The sequence below is a fragment of the Anas platyrhynchos genome, chromosome 3, assembly GCF_047663525.1.
Source record: "Anas platyrhynchos isolate ZD024472 breed Pekin duck chromosome 3, IASCAAS_PekinDuck_T2T, whole genome shotgun sequence".
Taxonomy (NCBI): Eukaryota; Metazoa; Chordata; class Aves; order Anseriformes; family Anatidae; genus Anas; species Anas platyrhynchos.
The window spans coordinates 26,059,333-26,084,954 of NC_092589.1; the positions used below are offsets into that span (position 1 = coordinate 26,059,333).

Consider the following 25,622-nt stretch of genomic DNA (forward strand, 5'->3'; position numbering starts at 1 on the left):
TGTGCATTTCTTGCTTATAGATAGGAACTGAAATGCCCTGCAACAAAAATAACAAACTGTTTTAATTCACAGTTGCAACACATAAACACGACGAGATCTGTACCTTGTTAATCCCGACTTCCCCACTCTAACAGTTTAAGTTAAATGTCACATTTACATAACATTTACATAAAGATTCCGTTTTGTTTATACAAAACCCAGCCTTATTTTTGCAACATGCTCAATGCTAATTTATTATGTAACAACAGATTGTTTTCTCTATTTTAAGAAAAGACTTAATTCTGAGAAGGCATTTGAGAGACTGCAGTTGTTCTGAAGCAATTTGACATCATTTTTCATTATTCTCTGATTATTTTTGTTGCTGTTGTTGTTTTGGGGGTAACCTTAAGGTTTTTGGACACTCTCCCACTCTAAGCAAAGCGCCTCAGCTGATTTTATACATTGTAGTTGTTTCTACAGGTCTAGTTGTTCGTAGCTCTAGTACGCACACAGCAGAACCTCTGAAGAGCCTCTCACTGCAACCCACAGGAGTTTAGCTCTGGATTTTAAGGGCAGTAAGGCTAGATCTTCTTGTTGAGCACTTTTTAGAAGCTTCCAAGCACTGCTCTTTTCTATTACTATTCTTTTTATTTTTATGTCACTTCAGCTTTATCACCGATTTCACCAGCAACGCAATTGGACCTTCTGAACTGCAAAACCTCCAGCATGTATGAAAGCAGAGCTCACAGGATTCTGCGATGTGGCTGAATGTAACTGCAATATGTTATAGAAGAGCTACAGCTTTCAGTTCCTCCATGCAGGGGTCTCTGAGGATAAATTGATTGCTGTTCTCTTTTGTGTTTTAGAACTTTCAAATGAGTTTTGCAGAAACCCCAAGGTCATATGTTGAATGTAAATTTAAACGAAAAAAAAACTCCGAAGCTAATACCACCACCTCTTCACAGTAATAAACACTTAAGCATTAAAACTACTTATAAATTAGACACAAAGCCATTCAATAGCATCTACTCATTACTAGATAAATTACTTTTATTATCAACAAGACTATCTTGCTGATTTTTGAATGTGCTAACTTAACTTCACAATTTCAAGCGAGTCTCTTCAAGGGCTTTCTCCAGTACATTGTATCTACATCACAGGCTGTATGAAAGACAACAAGAATCCCATTTCATTCTTCTTAGCTCCGTGGCTAAGGACGTATTGTTAACAAAGGGGCTTCTTGTCCAAAAGGATGTTTTTCCTATGTAACTTGGAAGCAGCAGTTTGTGTGTTAGTCTGATCTCCTCTAGAAGCTTGTTTCACAGCCAGACACCCTTGACTGAAAATGTTGCTTATGCAACTTCCACTGGCTTTATCTGTACTTCTCCAGAAGAGCACAGTGATTCAAGGCAGACAAAACTGGTGAACAGTTGCGATAACCTCATGCCCTACTAGACCTCGCTCGGTTTAAAGGCAGAAAGGATGCGGAGGAGAATGACAGCACTGCAGTGGCATTTATCTTAGGCACAGTAATCCCACCTGCACATGACAAACTAAGCACCAGCATCACTGCATTGGTTCTCAGGAAACATATCAGTAGATGAAGGCAGAATAATGCAGCATGCCACTCGCATCTTTGGCAGATTTTCCCCTGAACATTAGGTTTTGTGTTGCTTTGGTGATTAAAGATTTTGTTTTCTTTCATTTACATATGGTGCTGCTTAATCACTAGAGGACCTTTGTGCCAGTACTGGTCCAAGTAAGAAGAACAAGACAGGGACATACACTGGGCAACACACACACACACAAAAAAGAGAGTACTGCTTATTCAGGCGGCCTGACAAAGACACACAGGCTACATATACAAAGCCAAAGGCACCTGCTCCAGCACCCCAGGACTCACAGGCAAAGTGGCACAAAGAGATTCAGCAAAATTGGTTAGGATTAGCCTTCTCTTAAACCAGATTGGCCAAATCCAGCTGATGCAGAAATTGCCTTTTAGCACACCACACTGTAATCTTAAGGGGCATTATAATCTGTTAGTTTTTCCTCAAGGTGTCTGAGTGAAGGTGAAGGCTGTTCTGTGGCTATTTTTTTTAAGGCAAAAGACTAAGGCTAGATGCTGACTGCTGAGGCTAGGCACAGCCTGGAAAGACAGAAGAGAATTGCTGGTGGTGAAAGCTACTGAGGCAATATTAGGGGAGTGGATAGGGATCAAGAAGACAAAGTTGTTGTGATCTTATCCATACCACCTACTGGTAAGGGTCTGTGGAGTGAACAACCCACAGAGCCACACTCAAGATTTGATTCTCAAGTACATAATCTGATTTGCTCCAGAAGACACTTAGAGCATGCACTGTCATTCACCCAGTAGGTATGGCTACATGACCAGGACAGAGTGAACTGAGAAGCCAAGCTTTTTTGGCAAAGCAGATGCACTGAAACAGAAAAGCAAAGAAAGAATGTATCTTTGTGGGACTTTACACCTAATGACTTCAAAGTCAGAGGCAGTTATCCAAATGCCTCTATTGATCCTGTTTCAAGACAAGTAGAATCTCTTTAATACTGTGCTGTCTAGCCCAGCTACAGTATATTAGACAATCAATAGTATTTTATAGGCAGACATGTTCAAAGCAGCACCAGAGACTGTATAGCATCAGCATTTGTATTTGGTTCTCAGAAAAGGGCAATCTTTTAGGCTGCACCCCATGTCATACCCCAGCAGAACATCTGCATCTAGATGATGGAGCCCAGAATCACCACAGAATGGAATTCGGGAAGGAATGCAATACAAAGCAAAAGGGACTGCTGCAGTCAGATGTTGACTTGCTGAGACCTGGTTGTGTTAGAAGGGGAAAGTTCAGTGTTTTGTGTTTTTTTTTTTTGTTTTTTTTTTTAAATTATTATTTTATTTTTAAACAGACAAAATACTGACAGCAAAGAACTACCTTTTTTTTTTTTTCTCTCTCTCTGAACAGTAGGGACATAGCTGTCTTAAGCTTGGGATAGTTTGAATATTTTTGAGGACTTCAGTGACTCAACACACTGTGTAGTCACACTTAGGTAGCAACTTCCTGACATCTCACTAAAGAATTGTCTTTTGGAGCACTTCAGAAAAAGCTTGACTTCACAGGAACTGATTTTAGCAGTACCTCTCTGAACAGAGTAGCGTAAAAAGGACAGACTTCTTGTTTCAATGTACTAAACAACCCAGTTATCAGATAGTTCACTAACAGAGTAAAAACTCTATTATTCTTTTGGATAGCATGGAGATACGTGGAGTCCTGTGGGATGCCAAAAAGAAATAGAACAGCAGATGAGCCAGCTGATGAACAGATCTTTCCTTGCTATCTGCTTTTTCCATGAGTGCCATATGTAGGACCAAAATCCCTCTTTCTCCAAGGAACCACACTGCCCTTGCACACAGGTGTCCTAGCTGAAACTAAAATCTACACATGTGACAAAACATACATTAACATTTGATCCTAGAACCCAAACCATGCCTTGTTTCATCTGAGAAAACTAGAAAAGGGGATGGGGTTTGATGTTTTGAATTTGCAGAATATTTGTGGCCAGAAATAAGCAAAACCTATATAATCTGCAACTTTTAATAAGCTGAAGTTATTGTAAAGCACAGGGGCAGCTGTGAGCGCTACTAACAGATGGGCACCTCTGGGTGATGTTATAGGTATGCGGTCCTGCAGCTCTTTTCAAAGCCACATTTGTACCACAATGAATGATTCACATTCTTTTCAAAGTCTCAGCAGTGCTGAAAGTGGGGAGATTTTTCAAAAGGAGCATGCCTCCAGAACTGTCATTCTTCTCCACTGCCCTCATCAGCCTTGCCCTAAAGGAAGGACTGTTTGGCATCAGGACAGTAAATATTCTCACAATTCAAGATTTTATTTCATCTAATGCCCCAGTCTCAGCACTGGATGAAATGGCTTCAGTGAGGTAACAGAACCACGCAGCCTTTCTTGTTCTTTCCCCTTTAAACTGCTACTCCAAAGGCTACTTCTATGCATTTCAAACTTAGAAATCACCCACTGCTCCATAACAAGAATGCCTAGATTTACAAAACACGTGACTTTGCATTTTTTTTCCTATACTGATGATGAAAAAAATATTGTCTGTACAGTGATTTGAATAACACTGATTAATAATTCTGCTGAACATACAAGGAGAGGCAACAATTACTTTTCTGTATCACTGTGTGAAAATAGTAGGCAAATGATCTTCAAGTATGACTGTACAATTTAATGGGTAGTATAAAAACAGTTTTCATCATGAAAGTTTTCATCACAAAATTGTTGATCCTTCCCCCATGAATTTTCAGGATCCCTGTTTCAAACAGTACACAATTCATAGATCTTCAGCACTTCTGCAATTCTGCTTTTTGTTATTATTTCACACACAGCAGCCCAAACTGTGAAAAGGATTTCTCATGACAGCTGCTATATGAACACAAGAGAAAATCTGCAAGATCTTAGGAGCAGAGACCAGTTAAATAGACAAAAATAATGAAGGCAATAACCGTCTAAAGGTCACATGGCACAATGGCTGAGATGAAAGTAATACCAAGTCTTCTGTTCCCTAGTCCAAAAGTCATCTATTAAACAATGGCTTCCTTTTCTTTTCTTTTAAAGGAAAACCAAGCAAAATTCATACTGCTATAACAGAAGGGAATGGTATTTCCTCCTTAACAGTACAGTTACAGAGGAAAGTGTCTGAGGACATCCCAGGTTAATAACAGGGTGAGGTAACAGACTGAGAATGAAGTATTACTAAAGCTGCCTCTAAGTGCGAGTAACACACTGCACTGGACCTACAGTGGGCTTTGAAAAAAGGACATATTACTCAAAAAGACGACATTCAACTCAATCAAATTAAGTATTTGCTGTCCAGAGATTATATGAGCATATCACTGCAATACTTCATCTCCAGAGGATGTAAAACAACAAAGTATATAAGTATTATCATCTTATATCCTGTGGCAGGAGCATTACCAGTGGCTCAAAGTTAGTACATTGACACTTACTATGATTCCACTCTTGGTTAAGAAGTTACCTGCTTTCCCAGGAGACCTTGCTGTGCAGTGTATTCCCTGTACAACAGCAGCATATTTCTAAACATTTCTTATACGATTAAAAAAATCTGATCAAAATATAGATGTGATTAGATGTATAGAATGGATATCAGAACTTGAATGCATTGAGTAGTAAAAGCTGTAGCTATGTACTGAAACACAGACATCTTCAGTGATAATAACACTACAGCTTCAGTGAAGAGAGCTGTATGAAATGCTTCCATGTTGTAAGTGAAGAAACATATAACAAAATCTACAGCTCAAAGGTTATGTGATGTCAGGACAGGGGTTTGCCTGTACAACCATAATTCAGACTTCATTCTCTGTGATAAAGACTTTATTGGTATGATCTCATATCCTTTTTTTTTTTTTTTTTTCTTCATTTAAACCACAAAAGCATGGTGTTCAACGGGAGACTACCCAGCATTTTTCCCCTCAAGGCATGCCCTTTTTGTTACTGTTTGAATGGTACCCAGACCTTGTACAGATACAAAATTACTATTTTATCCCAGATCTTGCCATGGTAATGGCAAAAATGGCATGATAATCTAGAGGAGAAGCTGAATCTGAAAGGGATATCTTAGATGCCATTAGAGGACTCAGTGGAAAGAACACTCACAAGTAATGCTGAACATAAGGTAGAGAAATGCTTGTAGGCATTTGTTATTCTGCCTGGAGCTGTATGCTCCTTGTATAAGCTAAAGTCAAGGGCAATTAACAGGGTACTGAAAATATTAAAAAATAAAAATAAAAAAATTTTAAATGCTTTGAGTGTGTGCCCAGGGGGGTGAAAAGCAACCAGGAGTGACCACCCTCCTTAAGAGCTCCAAGAGTCTGTGAAGCAGCGCTGCAAATCCCTGCCTTGAGGCTGCAAGGACTCATAACTTGTGAAGGCTTTACAGAGAGCATTTATCCAAGGAAATACAGGAGCCTAACAGAATGAGCTCAGTAGCAAGGAAAGATCAAGGGAAGCCTAAGTTCACCTGGTCTTTATGGAGGGACTCAAACAGTATGCTCAGTTTCACTGTATGTCTTAGTTCCGTGTTAGTTCTTCCAAGGAAAAAGCCTTCTCAGATGGATATTGCTCAGTTGTGTGAGGGGCAACATTTTAGTGGGATGAAATACCTGACAAAGAGTTCTCCGAGGGCCTTAAGACGATAGCAAACTTTTCCATCTTTTACAATACATATTGCATTTCTTTGTAAATATAAGTAGATAGGGATATGTATGTTACTGAGAATGAATGCAAACACATTTTTAGTGAACACCTGAGACTTTGCTCACACAAAAGAACTCCAAACAGCAAAAACAGTTCCTCAGTGTAGCATTCAAATGTATTAACCTCCCTTTTCTTCTTGAAATGCCCTGCTTTAATCATGATATTCCTCCCAGTGTCAGTGAACAAAGCACACAACAATTACTGCTTATTCATCTTTAGAGTACAGTCCAGGCTGTGCATCCAATCTATCAAGTTTTCTATTGAGGGAAACAAAACTCTCCTCCACGGAGTCACAATTGTCTATAAAATCCAAGGCCTTATTAAAAAGTATGAAGGTGCTTGAGTTTGTGGTAGAAAAAATACTTAGAAAAATGTTTGCTTTTCTCCAGTTCCAAAAAAAATAACAAGATGAAGGAAAAATATACTTCCTCAGAATGACTGGAACACCTCTGCTGAAATTTCTTGAATCAAGGATTTCCTGAATGACTCCTAAAGAGGTTTCTTAAGAGTTTTACATTAGGTAAACATCCAAGCCAAATAGTAAAAGTTTATGAAATATAAAAGGCGATCTCATCACAGAAAGCATCAAGCAGTATCAAGTTCAGATGGCTTCCTACACTAATAACAGAAATGCTTTTTGATATGGAATTGCAATTCAAAATAAACATGAGCTTACCTGACCAGAAAGTGATGGAGCCCCACATCAAAACTTCTGTAAGGAAAAAGATTAACCATATTTTAATTATTAAAGAACACTACTTTATTGGGTATTATATACTGTATTTCAAAATTATTATCCAAAATAAGTATAAAATTTTTGCTTTTGTTTTATGAATGACAAAAGCCACGTATGCAGTTTCCTTTATCTAATGACATGCCATTTACTACATTCACCAAATGGAAAGATTTAGACTCATGTTAAAAAGCTCACCAATCCATTGTTTTAGGATTTCTTCAAGAAAGCAGTAACATTCAGAGCAGAATAACACAAAGGAAGCATAAATATGAATTACTGAAAAAAATTTATGGCATCCTTATGACCATTGAGTCTGCTTGTTTGCTATGCAACACATACATACTACACGGGAAGAGTAGATCTTTTCCTTTGATCTCCTCTGTGCTGCACTAGAAGGCAAGGAATTGCTTTGAATTCTCTCCATGACAGAATAATCGGATATCCCTTATTTCTCCGTCAGATACATAAAACATATTGAGATGTGGGCCTTGCAAGCACGTTCTCACAGCTCTAGTGAGGAAGGCAACTCTGAGGATTTTTGTACACATTAAATCACCCTGAAGGACAAGAATCATGCCTGAAAACCTGGGGACTCACAACACCCGCCTGCAGTTAATATCAGCATTTCTTTTCCTTTTCTGTGCTTCCTCCATTGCTCTGCCAGCTCAGGAGGAATGAGCTTCCCCACCATGTACTAGCAAATCCTTGACACTACAGGAAGGCTAAACATCTGCTGATTTCTGAAATTTTCCTCATGTCTGAAGTATGTTCCATTTTGATGGGACTATCAATATAATCCCAGATTAACGGTGTGCATAATGGCACAACAGGAAAATGAGTCTTATTTTCAGTGCTGAACTTGCTCTGAAACAGGCTTACATTCCGTACACAATCTGAAAACATTTTAGCAAATATTAAGCTCTTGAGCAGCCTGTTCCAAAAAGACTAATCGATCATCTGAGTTCAACAGGATTTTATTTTAATACTACTGCTTGCAGCGTGCTGCCTTCTACCTGAAGCAGCAAGAGAAATCACCAGATACTGTTCTCAGTGGCATCCTGATAACAGAAGAGAGATAACGAGCTCTAGAAATTATAGACATTAACATGGAGGGAAATTCCACTGAGTCAGCAGGGTGGAGAGGAGGGCAGTGAGTTTCTCTTGTAAAAACTGCCTCAGGATGGAAAAGGCATTCTGCCAGGGACATGAACATGGTCGTCGTTAAACATTTATTTTTACATTCCTTTCTTAAAAGCATTCCCCATTTCATATTATTGTTATATTACTGTGTAGTTCATTACACTGCACAAAGTGCATCCTCTTATCTTTCTGTATTCCTCCTGCTTAGAGGCATACTGTAATTTGGCTCCTACTCTTCACTGAAATATTCTGTGCTGTAAAGGAGAAGTCTTGTGTATCAGAGCTGTCCACAGTCCGTATTCATAACCCTGAAAGCCTTCTGTTCCCAGGACCAAACACCTCGGTATGTTTGTGCTGGGATGGGGAGAAGAGAGCTTGTACAGTTCCAGGGAAGTGTTGCATAATGAATGAAAAGATATCTTAAACATCTTCAGACAAGCTCATCTTTTCAGGTACCGCTGGCTACCTCTGCTGGCAATGACCAAATAGATTTACTGTCTGTTCCTGTGACTGAAGTTTCTGAAGGGGCAGAATAACTACTCAGTTTCTTGAGGGCAGGGATATGGAGTGTAAGAATATCACCATTTCTGACACTGAACTGAGAGTTGAAGGACTTGGCCTAGAATGGCCATGGAAATGGAATGGTCCACCTGACCTGAGAAGATCAGAGCTATAGTAGGTTGGGATGGACAAAGCTGAGACGGAGTGGGTTCAGAGAGGAAGGGAGAAAGCAACAATTGGCTGTAGACTTGTGTGCCATCTTTTCACAACATAATAAACTTCCTTTTAATAAGATTTACTACAGTCCATTATTTCATATTGGCTATCACAATTAAAATACCTCCACAAGATCTTCTGTAAGAATTCAAAATTAACATGCACAGACCCAATTTATTGCAATAAATGAAAAAGGTAGAAAAAAGATCAGAGCCTCACTTGGCAAAAATCAGTGCAGACAAACAGGCCTCGTTATTCCTCAGGTTGATGCTCTACTGATAGACTTCACCCGACTACACAAGATTCTCAATTTTCCACTGTTTAAGGAGTAATATAAAATACAACTACGCTACAAACAACGGAATAACAAGAATATACAGTAGCGTCAGAGTGTGTGTCTACATCTTAAAGATACCTCAGGACAATATAATTGATTATTTCCAAAAGGAAAACCAACAATGCTGAACAATCTCAAACTATAAATGGGAGAACTAGTCACGTTACTAGAGATCCATAAGGCTATGGGCATTGGGTACCTACATTTTTAGGCATCTAACGTAATGAACAGAGACATTCCAAGACAAAAAGACTGAAAAACTAGGATTCTGGGAGGCTGGTTTTGCCAAGACACTACCAACAGACACTTTCAACTGTTCCTCTTACTCATAGTTAAATACATACTGCATTTGAGTCTACAAGAAAGTGACCTGAAAATAAAATGAGACAGCAATGGCAAGAGATCTCATAGATGTAGTTCATCTTTTCAATATCAGATAGAAAAAAAAATCAAATATCAAATAAGCAACTTTAATTTAAAAAAAAAAAAAAGTAGTCAAGGATTAATTATTTCATAATGATCCCTTCAACAGTACCTATCAGCCATGCCAGGATGCTCCTCACAAGTAACTCAGAATTAAGTCTGCCATATAAGCATGAACACCATTGTTCTCTAAAGTGAACTTAACTTGATATTGCAATATAATTTATGATCAGCTTTACTCAGCTTGCTCAATGCTGAACCTCACTGCAAAACACAGGATTTACCTAGTATCCCTTGCACTTCTATGTGCCCAGTTACAGAAAAAGTAGCTTCACAAATGCTTTCTGAAGTTCTCTAAGTAGCAAAATTTTCCCACAAAAGAAAAGTTTTAATTAAATTCTAAAATGACAAAAGGAAGGACATCCAAAGCAAAATGAGTAAGAAATTATTTTCCGCTTAAATTCTGTAAACTGCTCAAATGTCAGTAACATAATACACTATTTTAATTTTTGGAGATGTAACTGATAAAATCTGGTTTATCAAAATCATAATGTTGGTCATTGAACAGAGCATCTTCAGAATCCTGCCTAGTTAAAGGGGAGATTATTTCACTTTCAGTTCATAATCACGTTACTCGCTGCAGGCAATTTGATAGCTATTTTCTTTACAAAAACATCTCTAACTCGGTTCATCTGAAGGTTTGCATTTTGATTCACAGTTCTGTATCTGTATGCAACTTTAATGCTTTTGTTAAGCACAGAAGTTTTAGTTTTTGATACATTTCAGCAGAAGATTACACATGTAATCCTTCACAATCAAATGCATCTTTTCCCAGCATGTTAACTAGGAATCAGTGACTAACAGTGTATTTATGCTAAACCAGCAAGGACCTTTTCCAAAATATAATCTTTGAAATCTGCCTGCAAGCATACATCTTTGCCCTCAAGATACGGTTTTAAAATGATTTCACTGACGCATGGTTTCTGCTTGGAAAGCTAAAGGCATAATGCAACAAGCTGCCTCCAAATTTGCATGCAGCACAAACCTTAGAGGTTAAAAAAAAAAGTTGTCTTATAGAGAGAAAAGACAGGAAAAGGCAGAAATGCGTTGGTTTGAACCACCATTGACAGGAAAAGCACATTCCCCAAAAATACAATCCTGATGATTTCCAGAAAAAAATACACAAATCCTCTTTTTGTTCCTGGGATGCAAAAAGCATATATATATATATATATATATACATATATATATATATATATATAATGTGTGTGTGTATACATATATGAAAATGAAATGGGCAAAACAGTGACAAGGTCCTGTTTATAGTGCAATTAGGGTATCAGATGAATCAGTTGTTTCCCCCTTGCGTCATGGGTATTTTGCACTCACTCTTAAATTTCCATTTGTCCAGTTTCCCTATAGTTTGTCCTTATTTTGAAATTCTGTGCCTGCCACTTAATCTACAGCTGCCTATTGTAGGCTGGTGCTTACTGATAAAAATCAGGACCAAAGAACAGTTGGGACCTTTACTTGGGAGCTAGTGCATGATTTCCTGGCTACCTACTGTAAATGCAGCACAGGTTAGCAACTCCGGTAGCTCCCAGAAGAGCTGGGGATTGAATCACAGAATCATTAAGGTTGGAAAAGCCCTCCGAGATCATCTGGTCCAACCATCCCCCTACCACCACTATCATCCACTAAACCATATCCCTAAGCACCATGACCAACTTTTCCTTGAACACCTCCAGGGATGGTGACTCCACCACCTCCCTGGGCAACCTGTCCCAGTGCCTGACTGCTCTTTCTGAGAAGAAATGTCTCCTCATTTCCAACCTGAACCTCCCCTGGTGCAACTTGAGGCCATTCCCTCTAGTCATATCGTTAGTTACCTGTGAGAAGAGGCCAACCCCCAGCTCCCCACAGCTTTCATTCAGGCAGTTGCAGAGAGCAATGAGGTCTCCCCTGAGCCTCCTCTTCTCCAGACCAAACACCCCCAGTTCCCTCAGCCGCTCCTCACAGGACTTGTGCTCCAGGCCCTTCATCAGCTTCGTAGCCCTGCTCTGGACATGATCCAGGGCCTCGATGTCCTTCTTGTAGTAAGGGTCCCAAAGCTGAACACAGCACTCAAGGTGCGGCCTCACCAGAGCAGAGTACAGGGGGATGATCACCCCCCGTGATAACAGGCTTTTGTTTCCTGAGCACCACCATCCAAACACCTATTCGGTTCCTCATACACACATATTATACATTATCTGATGGACTGTTTATGGTCATGCTTCCCACAGCACTGGGCCTTTACCTGAGGTCAAAACTCAGATTCCCTAATTGTAGAGCTGTGCAACCCTTTCATATTCAACTTTTAAATCCATTGAAGTTACGCCACCTAAGTTATTTAAGGATTATAACGCTAACCTAAGCTATTACGCCAACCTAAGTTATTTAAGGATCTGACCCCACACCTACCTAGATTAACACTGGTGCTCATTAGCTGTGTTAGAAAATTGCCCTTCTCTTTGGCTCGCCCATGGACCCCATCTCGCAACAAGGTTTGATTGTGAGACCTCATTCCCAATGATTCACATAATAAAAAAAAGTAAATGCCATGCACATGTCAGGATCATATTAATCAATGTAAAGCTACGCTTGTTACTGGAACCCCTTCTGTATAATCTTAACTGCTTTATTTGAACTGCCAAACCCTGATCTTGTATATACATATTTTTACACCATGTGCTAAAGAGAAGTGAGCACAGCTTTGTTTTCCAGCAGTTCCTCCCTGGGACTGCTGGGCCACACGCTATTCCTGGAAACAAAGCCCAACAACTCATGCATCACGTAGCATAATCTGGGAAGTGTTTGGCCGGCCACGCACTTCAGTGAGGATACCTGTTGTAAGCAGAGGGAATGGCTCCATTCTGAAAAGCCTTATCTGCACAGACTTAAGGCAGGACACCTCAAATAAGAAGTGGGAGCTAAATATCTTCTCATTTTCTTCAAGACAAAAAGCATAACAAAATCGAGAGTTACTGGCCTGACATCACTTAGACGAGGGACAAGAAAGCAAATCCACGTTGTTTAAAGAGTATAAAATAATTACCCTCAAAAAAAAAAAGTAAAAGCATAAAAACACCATCAGGGTACATAGGTCTGAGGCCTAAAGAAAAATCCATCCATATTTTTCTGTTACTGGATATAACGCACTGTGTGAGGAAAAGTAGCAGAAAACACCATTTCTTCCACGTTGAAAATGCAAAATGTAAGATATCGAGACCACAATATATCCATTGCTCCTGCTGAACTAAAAATAACTGCAGATATTAGCCTCAGATATGGATAACAAATGTATTTATGATAGGGGAAGGACACAAGGGGAGCTATTATGGCTAAGATGAGGTAAATTCTGCACATTTTTGAATGAACAAAAATCCATCATACTCAGAGGAGCAATCCCTCATAATTCTGGAGATCCTGGACTAGAATCACCTATGTTATCAAAAATGTCAATACTTTTATTCAAGAATTAGGGTCACTTGTTTGTTTGTGCCTGTTCTGTCAAGGACCAATAAGCTATTTTTGCAGCAGCTAATGCACAGTTTGACAACAAACTGTACTGGCAGCATGCACAGGGACAGTGGCACCATTCTACCTTTGGGCCCCACTTGTGGAGAAATGGATATACAGGGACTAGTTTGCCCTTTGTGAAGTGTATAAAAATCAACAACATAAATGGAGACATGTAAATGAGATACTGTGTGCCCAGGTCTACATATCTACAAAACTAGGGATTGGACTACGGACAGAAATATCCCAGAAAGCTTAAAAACAGTCATGGTGCTACTAGAATAGGCCCACAGAAAAGAATGCTCTAAATTCTACAGGTAGGAATTCAAGCAGCAACTCTACCCCACATTTTACTGGAGCAAGTGCAGTACAATAACAGCACTGAGATCTCTTCAGACCAGCAAGACTAGTTGCCATTTGTGGTGGTGATGAAATCCACCAAGTGGATTACTATTTATTACAGATTCAATACTCTCTACCCTGAGGGCATTCACCCTCTCTTAGAAGTGTTGTAGTTGTTGCAACGTTTCAACAAAGCTTCACAGCCCTTCCTAGTACAAACATAGCTAAACTTAACATTAGAAAATCTAACTCATTCATATATCCTCAGAGGAACCTGTCCTATTTAACTGCAGAAAAGCATTTACAAGACCAGCACTTCCATTAGCAGTCTTTGCAAATAAACCTTGCATTCTGCCAGCGAGCTGCTGACTAAAGTCTCTACATACCAGAACATATTACACCGGAGACTAAAAGGTTATTGAATGATAGCTGCTTTCACTGACACGAGGCTCTTAATAGGTTGCTTCACTGTCCCTTGTTTCTCCATGTCTTACAGCAGCAAATGCCCAAAAGACCGTGTAAACAAGAATTCTCCTGATGGATGCCCCACCACTTGGCAGTGTTAAACTGCTTTTCCTCCTTCATCTCTTTGAGCTAACTTTTCCCCCAATGCTGCCTGTGGCACCCTCCCTAGCTGGCAATCTCCAAATGATTAAGGTTTCCAAATTACAAGTAATTACAACTCTGTGACGTAAGACTAAAACATGCTTTTTAAGCCTTGTCCAAAGAAAAAGATTACTATAGGGAAAGCAGATACAAAACCTGCATAAAGACTTTGCTAAGGACTATTATTTAACGTCTCAATTAGAGAACTATAAAAATTTGCTAAAGTAAATCCTAGAGGGGGTATGCCTACCAAGTGGAATAAGTATTTTCTCATTAATGAGTGCTACTGATTGACTCATCACTACCTGCATTATTAAAGACCTCAGAAAGCCATCCATATTTTTTAGAATACACTTTTGTCTGTTTATAGCTTGCATAGATTCAGAGATGCTGTTTTCTGCAAGTTTACTTGAAACCTACACCTTCATAGCAAACAGCTATGTTTCAGTGACAAACAACACACTGCTTTGTAAATAATGTAACTGTCATCGTGCTAGGATATACTATTTAGAAAGCAGATGCAAAACTTAAAACAGAAAAATGACAATTAAATTGTCACAGAAGGTATTTTTCAGTACAAATATAGCAAGCAAACTGAAAACATTTAACTAAAAAGCGAGAGCTGTCTACTGTTTATAGTTCTTAAAATGAAGGTGGGAAAATCCAAGCTGAGACAGATAACACTGAAAAATGAGATCCAATCCAATAACCCTTAGCAAAAATTTATCTATTATCCAAATTACAGAATATCCTTTTCAACACTGAGCCATGAAAGCAACACTGCAATTCTTTCTGGGCACTCATGCTACACACGTTCTTGGAGCTCTCATTTTTAACTTCAGCCTTTTAACTAGATAGAGCAAGACACGTGGTGAATTCCACCCATACATGGATTTTACCATTTTCCCCGATATGGTGCTGGAATCAGGAACAAAGATGTATACATAGCTCTTCAGGCATTCCTTCAACATAAACAGTAGCAAAAAACTCTTTTCCTACTCAAAAAACAAAACATCTCAATCCTTAATATACAACATGCAATGAAACAAACCTTGGCTCAGCCCACTGAGACAATTTTTGCTCAAGTGAATTCAGTGTTCTTTTGAGCATCAAGACGTTAAGAACAAGCTTAAGCCCAGACCTCAAACTTCAATGGGCTCTTGTGTTCATGATCTGTGATTTTAAGCTTTAACCATCTGCAATGCAGCAAACTAGTAGTAGCAGCTTTCTTTTCAGTGTAAAAAAAAAGCATTCAACTAAAAAGGTAAAAAAAAAACAAAACAGTGTTATTTGAAAGAAAAAATATGAAGACTGTCAAATGCTTTTATATCATGCATCTGACAAGCAATTTCTTACTACAGTAATAATAAACAGGACTTGTGTATACATAAAGATATCTTTATCATATTCTCTGACACTTGCTTAAGGACATACAAGAATTTTAACACTTCATTTTTAGATAAAACACTTCCAATTTCTGTTCTGTTTCCTCCTGGAATGATTCAGCGATATCAAGTTGTCTTCTGATTTCCTACATTATTAGAATAACACCTCACTTCAAAAAAAGAGTACTGTGAATAAGTCGTATTTCCAAGGTTGAACCCTAAACCTTCTACCCACAAAGTATCTCCTGCATGGAGTTGCAGGGAGAGGATAGAGTTTCCTCCCGTCCATAAGGATGGAGGAAATCCAGAATCAAACTCTGACCCTCTCAAAACCAACAGCAAAACTCTCATTGATTTCAACAGGAGCAGAAATACCTGGACTTACTATGGACATTCTATATATTGCAGGATGCAGCCCAACTTCAGTGTATTTCCCTACAGAGACATTCACCTCTGAGAAAAAAAAACAAACATCAATAAAGAGTGTACAAGAGTTTCATCTATGGAGTTAGTCACTGGCTGGGAGCTCAGTCTGGAAACCTGCATAGCAAAAATGATTTAAAACAGGATAGTCCCTATGAATATGAGCCAGCAGTGTGCCCAGGTGGTCAAGAAGGCCAAAGGCATCCTGGCTTGTGTGAGGGATGGTGCAGCCAGCAGGAGCAGAGAGGTGATCGTCCCCCTGTACTCTGCTCTGGTGAGGCCGCACCTCGAGTGCTGTGTTCAGCTTTGGGCCCCTCACTACAAGAAGGACATCAAGGCCCTGGAGCTTGTCCAGAGCAGGGCTACGAAGCTGGTGAAGGGCCTGGAGCACAAGTCCTGTGAGGAATGGCTGAGGGAACTGGGGGTGTTTGGTCTGGAGAAGAGGAGGCTCAGCTAGTTGCGGAGAGCAATAAGGTCCCTCCTGAAAGGAAGTGATGGGGAGTTGGGGGTTGGCCTCTTCCCACAGATAACTAGTGACAGGACTAGAAGGAATGGCCTCAAGTTCCACCAGGGGAGGTTGGAAATGAGGAGACATTTCTCCTCAAAAAGAGCAGTCAGGCACTGGAACAGGTTGCCCAGGGAGGTGGTGGAGTCACCGTCCTGGGAGGTGTTCAAGGAGAGGTTGGACGTGGTGCTTAGGGACGTGGTTTAGGGGGTGACATTGGTGGTAGGAAGATGGTTGGACCAGATGATCTTGGAGGACTTTTCCAACCTTAACGATCTATGAAGAAGCTCTTTTATGGACTGCATAAAAGATTTTATGAACTGCTAGTGGCCTCCAGCATATAAATTAGATTCCTGAGCTAATTTGTTTTGTTGTTTTGTTTCAATTAAAACACTCAATTTGTATTATATCAGAAAGCCTGAGGAAAGCTTTGATGATTCTAGAAAATGACTTCTTTTTTTTAAAGCAAGCTCCTGTCCAGACATAAGCACCACTCTGAGCAGGCATCAGTCATTACTACTGTCCATGTAAATTTACACACAGGTCTTGGGTACACAGGAGGCTTTAAGAAAGAAATTAGTTCTTGTTCCTCATCTGTGCCTCACACTGGATTTGGTTGATACAATTAGGCATACACTTTCTTGAAAAGAGCAAATCTCATTTATATTCTGTTAATCTCTCCTAGAACCCTTCAGAAGAAATATTGCTTTAATTTTCTGCTTTCCACGTTTCTTCAAAAACCTGCGGTATCTCCTGGAGAGTGGATGAAGCCTAATGCCCATTAGTGGCAAACTCCCGTAGGGTGAGTTTTCCTTCAGTTTTCCTTGAGCAAGCCTTGCCAAGCAGAGCGACTATCCAATTACTATGAGAGTTCCCTATCCTTCCTGCAAATGGAACAATGAAGTTTATTAATAGCTATTACTCATTTTCTGTAGTGATTGTGAGCAGACAAAGTGCTGTCGGCCAAATATGAGCAGCAGTAACAGTTTGTATCTATGTTGAGCTCATGTCCAATACTACAAAGAATGTGCTTCGTGGGTGATAAGCAGTAGGTGGGCTCGGCTTGTTCATTAAAAAAAGCCCAGGAATTTCAAATTACAGTAACAAAGCAGTCACCACGCAAATAAATTTCCAGTAATTATGCAATTTAGACCGAAGACAGATTAGGGTGCTCTGTTATTGCCTCTTTTTACACTCCAAAGAGACAAATAATAGATTTTCTCTCCACTGAGGAGATTTATAGACCCTTTTAAAGCTTTATTATAACCAGCAAATTGAGCTGTATAGTAGGTAAGAAGTGTAGCATACACTAATTTAGCTGACGTCAAAAGCAGTTAACTCTGTTGTCTCTGTGAGGCAATGACTAAGCAGTCCAGAACTGAAGCATCTTTCATGTACTCAATTGACATATTTCCTAAAAACAATGTATCACAGATCAATGCCTGGCTTTTAATATCATAACAGCTAATGAAAAAATACAACAGGTCAGTAAATCAGGAAAGATGATATTTTTTAACTAGGAAATACGGTATTTCAATACCAAAAAAGTCTAACAATTCTGGAATTAAATACTCAGCAGCTGAGCAGGCAGCTTAACAATTCTGATATTGGCAAGCAGGTTTAATATTTGAAGGTTATGTTTATATCACACCATACATGCATGATGCAATCCAACAGTGGATGTCAGAAAAAAATAGTACAAAAATATTAAGTAACATTCACATAAAGATTTGCATTAAGCTAATGCAAACTCAACTGTAACTCATCTACAGAAACCAAGGTGTGAGCACATAATTGGTTACAATAAATTTTTGAGTGCTACTGAAATTTGACCTTCTAAGCAAGCAGTAAAAGTACGTGTTAAGGTATGGTATATTATAATTAACAAAATATATTAAATGAATGCATAATATGAATAGAATATTATCTGAGAATTTGTATTTTCTGTATATAAAATCCTCATAATTAAAATGCTTTCATCATACAACCTGATGTACTACATTTACTAAAACATGTTGTGTTTGCTACAATTCCTGATTCAAAAATGAGTCTTCCCAAATCTAACGATCATTTCAGTCATTTTTATTTTCTATTTCACACATAACTGGTTAAATGTTGTCATGCAACCTCCCACAAATAGCCTTAGAACAAGACAGTTAAAAAATGTTTTCACTAATTTCAGCTAGTTAAATAAAAACTGACCACTCCAGCCACATCTAGGATGTTTATTAAGCTTGTAGTTGAGTGTTATATACACCAATCTTCTTAACTGAACAGGCAGTTACAAATAGCTGTGTCACTACTGGCTACTTTCAGTGACAACTAGGGTACACTTGTGAGAGACCTTTATTTTTTTAGGACTCAGTTCTTTAAAAAAAAAAATAAAAATGAAGCAAGTGCTAATCATCATTCTTATGAAAGGCATCTCAAGCTTTTGCTTTACACTTTGCATATTCTTATGTTCCACTGGCACTAGCAGTACTTATGGATTTGCTTAACTCAGCAAGTCCATTTCAGTCCAGTCCCAGCAGAGATGTTAAAATGAAACCCTGGCATCACTAAATCCAATCACAGGTTTGACGGTGATTTCAGCAAGGTCAAAATTATACCCAGTATTTATATCCCTTCTCTATGAAAAAATAAACAAGAATGTCAATCAACACTCCACTGTCTACCTTCTTACTCAGGTATAGCTATAAGCACCGTACCACCTATTCTCTAATTCTCCAATTCAGCATATTTGTCCAAAGAGGATAAACATAACAGATCTATCTGCCTTTCTAGGGTTAAAATTAGCAAAAGAAGGTTTAATATGGCTTACAGTCACTGAGGTATTTCTGCTTCTGCACACTTTAGTGATACCATTTATTCTGTTCACAGATTTCAATATAATTTCCCTTTACTCACAAGTACCAAGCCATTTCAACACTGCAGGTGTAATTCTATTTAATCTAACTATCCTTTTCAAGTAATCCTCTTCCATACTTACGAGATCACCTTTGAAAATATGGGGTGGGGAAAAATGTCTTTTGATGCTTAAACAGAAATGGTGTGATATTAACATTTTTTAAAATGAAAACCTGTGAGAAGCTAGATCATTAAGATACATTTTTGTTTTACCTCAGAGTCTCTGAAACACACTGGAAAACTTTTAAAATCAAAGGCTGGACATAGACCAGGAATGACAGTCCTAATCTCCACAGAAAAAGGCAAAGATGCACAAGCCTATCTTTACTTTTCTTGCTTCTCAGTGTCAGCTGCTACTTAAGTCCCATCAGAGGGCATGGAATAGAGAGCTTTCAAATAATAGCTGTCCACAAATATAGGATAGATACAAAGCAAATCACCTCAAAATACCCGATTCTCTTGCAGCTGACTGCTATATCATTTGTAGCACCTATTTTGAGATAAGGCTTTTGGGAATGTGCAAATTTTAAGGTGGACAGGCATGAGAAGAGGAGGAGCTGTGCTTCTACAAACCTCCTAATCAGTCTCTTACCAGAGATAACAGGATATTTATGCCATGATATTCCCGCCCCATGGCATGTCAAAACGTATCTGATCAACGTGTCCAATGTCTTTGCAGAAAAGCACTCAACACAGTCAGTAACATAGCATGGAAAAACAAAAATGACAGCTTTTTTTTTTTCTTCTTCCTTTTTCTCTTTCTCCCCATGAATGGCATCTGGGTTAAATGCCTAAACTATGAACTGACAAGTTTCTTTGTGTAATACATTGCCAAAGTCATTCACTCATAAGTCAAAATTGACGTGGGTTTTAGTTGTATGTTATTATTGCTTCTCTAGTATCCACACCCTTACTTCTCCACTAGGGTATTCTCCATATTGAAGTAATTTGCAATTTTCAGCAATGCTCTAACAGTAGCACATCTTTTTCTCTGTTGTACTACACTTGGCTACCAGGGTGAGAAGCTGCTTAGTAAACAATGGCCTTCATCAATTTTTAAAAGCACTTATAAGCTTCCAACAATGGCGTTTCTTCTCATGACCTCCAAAACCTCACTTTAACCCTTGGTAACAACAAGTTTTAATTCCTCCTGATTTGAATAGGATAAAGCAGACACTAAAAACTAAGTTGGTGTACCACTGAACTGCTGCCCTATCTGGCAATCAGGAGCTCAGAACCTCCTTCTCACAATTATAGTCAAACTTTTGAATAGCAGTAACTTTATCATGCATTTATTATCTATGCAACTGCATATTTACCAAGATGATGATATCCTGGAGAAATGAAACCATAGTAACACATTCTACACCTGTATTAGCCATGAGACTAGAAACAAGATTGCTAATTTTTTAATCAAGACAGCCTCCCAAGTCAAAGAAAATGCAGATGAGGCAGAATCTACTATAAAATAGATAATTTCTTTTTAATTACAGCCCCTATTTATAAGTCTGAATGGACACAATTTGGTTAAGTGTTTAGTATCATAAATGGAGAAGCAGAGTACCTGATTTGTTTTTCTAATACCTGCTTTGCTTTTCAGCTCCAGAGAAATTTTAGACAACAAGCTGTGGTATTTTTCTTACCTTGATTGAAAGCTCTTCCACCTGCTATATTACATAGTGAAACATGTCAGCGTACACTGATTATAAGTTACACTGGTTTGGATTTGTCACATCAAAATCTTTTATTAGTACACTCAAAGGACACCAGGTGGTGGTGCAAAACTCTTCACTAGTGTATTTGTATTCCTTACATTGTGACATGCACGTTGTCTTTCTCTTCAGGCTGTCTTATCTACTTCATAATCTGCACTGCTAATAACTTTGAGGCATTTAAATATCAATACTGGGTCTTTTGAAGGCCTACCTAGCATAATACCCTGTGTCTGAGAGTAGCCTACAGTGGCTTCTCCACTATGCCAGGTAAAAGGATAAGAGCAAGCCAAGCAACCACAAGCAGCCCCACAGGTGCCAGGCATGTGACAGTGCACTCCATCATGTAACTTGGGTTGTTCCACTCCACTCCACTTCCCATTTCGTGAAGTTGTTAGAAATATTAATTTAAAAATCCATGTATTCAGAAAACTACCAAAAAAATATTTGGCACTTCAGGGAAACAGCAGCACTGCTCATGAGGCTTCACAACACAAGTTACTTGCTTTTGCCATTTTTTCCTAGCTTTTATGCAAAGCTCATCACTTCAGCACTTGCTGGTCTAGGCCAGTTCTGTCCAGTCACACAGTTTGGAAACAAAGGCTATTCCCATTTCTAAAAACTGATGTTCCTATACAGCACAACAAAACACAAAAAGACTGCAAGCCTCTGGGTAGTAGTGATTCATGGGTTTAACTGTAAAGACACAAAGGCATCATAATTCAGGGATTCACGGGGCAAACTATGTGAGATTTCTTAGATAACTGAGAATGCTCCATATTTCACTAGCAGCCATAGGAATTGCTACTATCCACATGGCTTTCAGAGCAAGAAATCAAATCAGCTGTACATGAACTGATTTTTCAACCTACAGAGTAAACAAACAAATCCCATCTGTGAAATCATTTTATTATTTCTGACAGCGATTGTTTGCTACTTACATGAACGAAGTATCTGGGCAAGTGGTAAATAGCAGTTTATGTTTTTTTCCTTCCGTAAAATGATAATTAAACTTTATCTGTTTAGATACCAGTTTCAATTTTGTTATAAGAAAGTGTTATGAATATTTTGTAAAAGAACGCCAGATGGTTTTACTGTGATATACCACACCCATCTTTGCAGACAAAAATGGGTGTACAGAGTACTTTTTGCATTGTCTGTTACAATTACCTGACACAGCAGCATCATTAGAATTTGTGCTAAAGTTCAGATTCATTTGACACCTCCAGAGCAATGTTCAGATCCCCTGGTATAATATCCGGGAGAGAAAGAAAAAAAATGGTGCTGTTTGAAGCTCTGCTTGCAAAGGCCAGCAGGCCAAGAGATGCAGCTCTCAGGAGACTGCCCAGTAAAAAACAGAGATTTCTAAATTAACTCTGTAGGTCAGAAGTTCAGTTCAAATCCTTTCTGAAAGACAATTTAAACCAAGGGATTTGTAGTAGCTCAAATAATTTTTTTAACAGTTCATCTGTTTTATCCACCCTATTTATGCTGCATTTCTTTGAATACTTGATATCAATAGTTGCAAACTATTACAAGCCATAAAGCTTGCCTATTACAACTAGCTTCAAGCAGGAAACAAAATGAAAATCTCATCCAATAAAGCTCTGATAATAACAGACCCACTGTTTTTATGACTAAAATGAAAGTTTTAGTCATATCACAAAACAGTCAGAGACCAAACAGGGAAAGCCCTGTTGTGCTAGGCTCTGTGCTAACACAATGGAAGAGAGAAGCTTCTGTGCTGAAAAGCTGACAAGTCTAAGTTGTTTGAGGTAATGTTTCTAGAAGTCTGGGGTACAGCCTACAAATGGGCAGGCATGTACGTGACTGTGAAAACACACATGTACATTTTTATGCATTTACTGTCATATATCAATAATATTTTTTTTAAAAAAGCAATAATGACTAACCTCCACATTTTAGTGAAACTGTGCATCAGGCTCACACAGCGAGGAAGAGCTGGAGGTTTGAGTCCATCCATTCGAAGGAGGAGGGAAGGAACACCATACAGAACCAGGTACTTCACATAAAAAAATAATACTTGAGCTAAAGCCAGGCCACCTAAAAAAACAAAAACACCACACCAAATTAATACCTTAAACAACTCTTGAAATACTTTTAACATCTGTTGATACTGATTACTTCCCAACAGAAATTATTCAAAGAACTGAAGCAAGCACTGTTGTTTGATGGGATATACAACACCTGATTCTGTAACAGGTGTAGGACATGGAAGCACATGCAGTTTGACTCCAGGCACGCACAAAACACTACTATTATCCTAATACAAAAGCATAACTAAGCACCTGTATTTCCACTTCCAAGATCTCTTTGGACTGTGGGCACTGACGTCTACAAAAAACAAATATGGACTTACGCTGTATGAAAAATCAGAACTTACTGACACAAGTGATGAATGCTTACCACAACGACAAGATTTCATCTTTGGGAAAAAAAAAAAAGTCAGTACTGGACATGCATTCTTCCTGACATGCATCCTGACATGCATTCTTCACTTGCTCCTCCCAAAGAACTGCAAACAATGGTCATCTTTGCAGCTCACCCTGACAGCTTCACAGACAGCCCATACGATGTAGACTGTACCACCTGCAACACTCCCAAGACGATCTCTCCTGACACAGCTGAGGCACAACTAGACTGGAACTCCACCTGGCATAACACTGAAGGTACATTTCTGTTTTAAACCAACAGGACAAAGACCTCACCCTGGAGTGCTTCAGTTGCCTGAGTGCCAAAAAAGAAATTTTGGTGGTGTGCTGGCTCACTGCAACCCCAGGATATGGCACAAAACACAGTAATCTTACACAGGTGAGATGTAAATCAGACTGGCTATTCTTACAGAGTTACCGTAAGTCACAGCCCTAGAGTACAAAATACAGGATTGGCAGTAACAAGTTCAGGCACCCTGAAACTCAGACTGACAACTACCAGCACTGACAGCTCATAACTTTATGCCGAGTCTCATGATGCTTGGCCTGTTTCCTCAGAAGCATATAATGTTTTGACAGTGACAAGAATCACTGACCATCATTTAAAAAAAAAAAAAAAAAAAAAAAAAAAAGGATAGTAGTAGTAAGTTTCACAATAATGGAAGAAAACTTTTTTCTTTTTTCTTTTTTTTTTTTTTAAAATATACACGAGTGTACACAGAAAACCTAAAACCCAAATAAAGCCCAGATATGACTCAAGTTTTTAAATACCAGGATTTGGTGGCAGGGTGGAACGCACACGGGAGAAGATGATCTTTTAAACAACTCTGATTGCTCAGACTTGTAAATAAAACAAGATGGTTCATATCAGTATTCTAAATAGTATTATGCCAAGTAAAACAGAATTTGACCAATAACCATCAGAAGCAAAACTTTATAAAAAGCAGAGGGCAATACCTTCACCGAAATTGATGGGAGCTCACTCCTCCAAGAAGATGCTCTGACTTGGGAGAGATTTCCCTCTGACTGTCAGTTGATACTAAAAATCTAGTCCCAAAGAAGGGAAAGTGAAAATTGGATAATTTGGTAGAGTAAGAAGTTATAAAATGCTATTGTTATGTCTCCTTCCTTTCCACTGTTTTGCTTTTTCTAACTACCTTGCAATTTGTTTGCAGTACTTTAGATATTAAATATCATTTCAGAATCTTCATCACACTTCCTGTAGAGCCTAAATTTTCAATCTGACTCCAGCAATACAAGCCTATGAACACCTAAATCATCTGCCTTCCCCCAGCACCAGCGTCAAAGCATCTCTTTTGCATTCTGCTGACTAATGGGCATATGGCAGATGATGACCTAAAGTTCAACATTAAAAAATTCATCAAATATGTAACAACCTAGGGTAAAATTCTGGCACTAGCAATGTAAATTGCAAAACTCCTGCTGGCTTACACATGGCCAGCATTTCGCTGCTGCAATACACCATTTTTGGTTTTAATATCATCATCCACATGCATGATATAAGGAACAGTTGTGCTATACAAGATAAAAACTGATGGTACAACAGAATACCTAGACATGAGGCCTATAGTATTTTCCTTCAGGGAAGTAGTCATCTAATATTCAGTAACATTCTTCCCCAGAGGAAAACAAACAATCAAAAGCACAATTTGGATACTAGCCAGTTAGCTACACATTAGATTACTGCTAAATCATTTATACAGCCAACTTTCTGGTTTAATTCCCATCTCATTCAATTTCTCATTTCTTTTATGACAAATTTCTGTGGAGAGCTGAATGCTGACACCCACACAAACTGATTACGAAGATCACAGCTGTCTGTGCATTGGTGAAATTCAAAATCCTTTGGCTGTGCATGATGGATAAAGATTTAGTGACCCAAACTACCACCCTCTTGGGACACAAAACAATCAATATATTTAATGTTTTGAATATGATGATGAAGCATTCAGAGTTTTCAGATATAAAGTTATAACAAACAAGTCGAAGGAAAAAAGGGAAAAAAGGCATTTTCACTATCTCTAGCAATTAATGCAAGTCTGAGTTGTTGTTATTGTTAACTAGCAGACA

At 38.7% G+C, this 25,622-nt stretch overlaps 1 protein-coding gene across 2 annotated transcripts in view; it reads right to left on the bottom strand.

Moving 5' to 3' along the window:
* Nucleotides 1–25,622, bottom strand: part of HHAT (hedgehog acyltransferase) — a 207,438-nt gene that overhangs the window by 114,638 nt on the left and 67,178 nt on the right. For both annotated transcript variants that reach the window (XM_027452998.3, XM_027453000.3), the window contains exons 7-8: nt 22,992–23,142; nt 6,961–6,996 (exon numbers count right to left, since the gene is read on the bottom strand). In XM_027452998.3, the coding sequence (XP_027308799.3) occupies nt 6,961–6,996; nt 22,992–23,142 (187 nt within the window). The remainder of the gene's footprint in view (nt 1–6,960; nt 6,997–22,991; nt 23,143–25,622) is intronic.